The sequence below is a fragment of the Sarcophilus harrisii genome, chromosome 2 (assembly GCF_902635505.1).
Source record: "Sarcophilus harrisii chromosome 2, mSarHar1.11, whole genome shotgun sequence".
Classification (NCBI taxonomy): Eukaryota; Metazoa; Chordata; class Mammalia; order Dasyuromorphia; family Dasyuridae; genus Sarcophilus; species Sarcophilus harrisii.
In genome coordinates, this window is record NC_045427.1 from 515,540,907 (window position 1) to 515,544,485 (window position 3,579).

Here is a 3,579-nt window from a genome sequence, read left to right on the forward strand (position 1 = left end):
GGAGACTGTATGTCTGTCAGACGCGTACGACAGACAGGCAGAGAGATGAAGAGTTTTTCCAAAGGACCCCAACTAGTTGGGAAGACCGTCTACAGCAGAGGGAACCGCGCAGAGCAGGAAACGCTGGAGAACAGGGCCTCCTGGCGGCCGCACATGCGCAGTGCGAGACGAAGGTCGGCCGCTAAGACGGCGGCTTTCCGGCCTCGGAGCGCCTGGAGCCCTCGGGCGGCCCCGGTACCGCCCTTTCCGCCCGGGGCTGGGCGCTGATTGGCCGCGGGGCCAGCGACGCTGCCCTCTCGGCGGCGCCTCCGCGCAGGCGCCGCGCCGCTTCGCCCCGCCTCGCCGTTTGCCTGTAAGGTGCTGGGTCCTTCCCGGGAAGCCAAGGCTGCGTTGGGGTGAGACTCAGGCTCACTCCAGCCGGCGGCTAGCACCAGGCCAGGCAGCGCAGGAAATGGCCTCCGTCTCCGAGCTCGCCTGCATCTACTCGGCCCTCATCCTGCACGACGATGAGGTCACGGTCACGGTGAGCCGCGGGGTCGGGCCGGCCCTGAGCAGCCTCGGGGGGTGGGACGCCCTTCTCGCCCTCTGCCGACAAGGTCGCTGTAGGAGCGGGATGCAGCGCTTGAGACCCAAAGATTCGAATTCAAATTCTGACTGGTGCCCTCCAGCCCACCGTGACCCAGGACAGGTCACCTGCTTGGGCGCGTTTCCTTCGCTGTACGGGGGGAGGGGGCCCGGTGACCTCCAAATCCCAGGCTCTGGCTTTCGTTTGGGGTGACGCAGCACGGAAGAGTGCCGGCCCCGGGAACGGCGGGCAGAAAGGGTGGGGAAGCTCCTGCTGCCCGGGGGGCTTGCCTGCTGGCTCAGGTTTCCGGAGCAAACGCTCCCGTGGCCTCAGCGCGGCTTTCTTCAGCTAATGGAGGAACAATACAGCAGCGCTAGCGTTTATTTTTATGGCACCTAGTAGCCAAGGTTTTACCAGAGCCGCCATCGGCATCCTCATTGTTCCCATTTTACAGATGAGGAAACTTAAGCTTGGAATCCCACAGTCACTGTGTGGCCAGACTTGATTCCACAAGAGGAGTGAGGACCAAAGGGGATTCCAGATTACAAAGTTACTACAGGCAGCGGGCTAGTTGTAAAGTGTAGAGAATGCAACTCAAAAAAAAAAAAAAAAAACCCGAGTATAAGTCCAGCTTTTGTTTCTACTAGAAAAGTAAACTTAAGGCAAAGTCACCATGGATAAAGAAATGGCACCCATTTCACACGGTTGTGAAGATCCAACGAGTTTTTGCAGTCGATTGTTGACACCATATGAACACTAGCTATCATCAGATCCTTTGATTCCTGATCTTTCTTCTATAGCATGTGTTGGGGGCAAGGGCACTTATTAGTTTGGAGTTCCCCCAGCACCTAGCAGTTGTTATTAATCAATGACTAATACTTGCATTGCAGTGTGCTGCTCAGCTGGGAAATATTTTTTGAATGCTATTGTTTAACAGCATCTTTGGACCCAGTGGACACATACAAATTTTTATAGTACTGTAGTATAGTGCAACTTTTAAAAAGCATTTTATTGCTTTGTTACAGGAGGATAAAATCAATGCCCTCATTAAAGCAGCAGGTGTAAATGTTGAACCTTTCTGGCCTGGCTTATTTGCAAAGGTAAGAGCCTTAGTCTGGTAGATTATATAACAAATATCAACTCATACTACAATACTACATAGCACAATTCCAGTACTGCATATTGAAAAACAAACTTTTAAATGGCTCTCTGAATGTTCTGCATAAGTAAAACCAAGCAGGTAGACAATGTTGAAATTATTCTCCTTTCTAAGGAAGCTCTCACACTCAACACAGTATTTCACCCATCTTCTCTTTACCCTGTTTCTAGAACTCTTTTCTAGAAATCTTTTGAACTGTTTTGTCCTCCAAAATGAAGCGAGCTGACCTAAACAGCCCATAAAATAAATAATTCAAAATTAGCTGAAGAGCCAATATTTAAATGCTGGTTGTGTGGTTATAGGCCCTGGCCAACATTGACATCGGAAGTCTCATATGCAACATAGGAGTTGGTGGAGCCCCCCCGCCAGCTGGTGCTGCTCCTACAGGGGGTGCTGCCCCTGCTGCTGGTGCTGCTCCTGGTAAGCATCTTTGCTTTTATAAACTAAACCATAATGTACTTGCTTGCTTTGTTGAAGATCACAAGAATGTACAGATCACTCCTGAGATTGAGTGGATTATGTTATACCTAATCCTAAGTGATACTATTTTATTAGTGTAGGATAGAATAAGGCATAAGCAAAGACATTACTTTCACTGTGTGCCACAATGAATATTTGGAGATTTTAAAATATTTGAAATAGGATTCAAGAAAAATTGCCAAATTTAGTTCAACTCAAATATTCATACACCTATCTTGTTCCTTTCCAGCTGAAGAGAAGAAAGAGGAAGTTAAGAAAGAAGAATCTGAGGAATCAGATGATGACATGGGCTTTGGTCTCTTTGACTAGTTATCTCTTGTAATACAGCAAATAAATAGTTGAACTCTGACATGGTTGATCTGATAGCTCTTAATATTGCTCGAATGAAATCTTTTGAGGTTAAGTGACTTGCCTAGAGTCACAGAACCAGATAAGTATTAAGTGAGGCTGGGTTTGAATTCAGATCCTGACCAGTGCCAATATTCACCAGTCACCAATACATCTACTCACCATCTAGCTGCCCCATGAATTTTTTAAAAGCCTAACTTTACCAATCAACTGACTCCCAGTTAGTGGTATATTCAATGTATGCTTCACTCAACTCTACAGGTGAGTTCCATAAATATCTGTATTATTCTCTTTTGGAGTTGCCTGGGGGCCCACACAACTGGTAGCCAGGATTAAAACATCTGACAGGTCTAAATAGTTTTAAATCTTAAGTGGTTCCCATTGGTTTTTAGGGTAAGAAAAAATAGCACACAGGTATCTAGCTGGATTGTCCAGTAAAGCAGTAATAAAATACTATTTCCTGATGTGAACATTCCATGGCTCTCCACATCTGCTCATGCCTGTAATGTCTTTTCCCTCTTCCTCCAGCCCCCTTAGAAATCCCAGACTTCTTCAAGATAATACAACAGATGCCACCTGCTTTGCGAAGCCTTTCCTTCTCCTCCTGGCCTTACCGATTTCTTCCTTAAACCCTAATGTACCCTCACCACTACAGCTGTGACCAATAGGAGCTCCTTGAGAGGGATGACTTAAATCCTTATGTATGAATTACAAATTATCTCCGGACTACAAATAGGCATCCTGAATTTTTAAATTGGGATCAAAGTCAAACAAAAGCAAACATACATTGGGTTATTCTCCTTCCTTTTGGATCATAAATATATAAATGTAGGGGACCTCAGGAGTGATGTTTAAGCAAAACTGAAAGCTACTGCTTTTTCCTTGCACTAGGGAATTTATGCTTTATCTTTTCCCCTGAAAACAAAACTTAAAATACAGGCAAGGTTACCTGGTCCACAATCCTGATGTTTTCCAAATATTTCCTCAAAACTCTTATTCCTTATTTAAATCCTGGAAGAGAATGTTA

General features: G+C 46.1%; 1 protein-coding gene across 1 annotated transcript; it reads left to right on the forward strand.

Annotated features, from left to right (window-relative positions):
• The first annotated feature begins 302 nt into the window (after positions 1-302).
• On the forward strand, positions 303-2,553 carry LOC100926602 (60S acidic ribosomal protein P1). The gene is made up of 4 exons (XM_003755689.4): positions 303-523; positions 1,591-1,665; positions 2,027-2,144; positions 2,434-2,553. Exons 1-4 carry the CDS (start codon positions 452-454, stop codon positions 2,511-2,513), a joined length of 345 nt encoding a protein of 114 aa, XP_003755737.1. The 5' UTR covers positions 303-451; the 3' UTR covers positions 2,514-2,553.
• Positions 2,554-3,579: the final 1,026 nt, after the last annotated feature.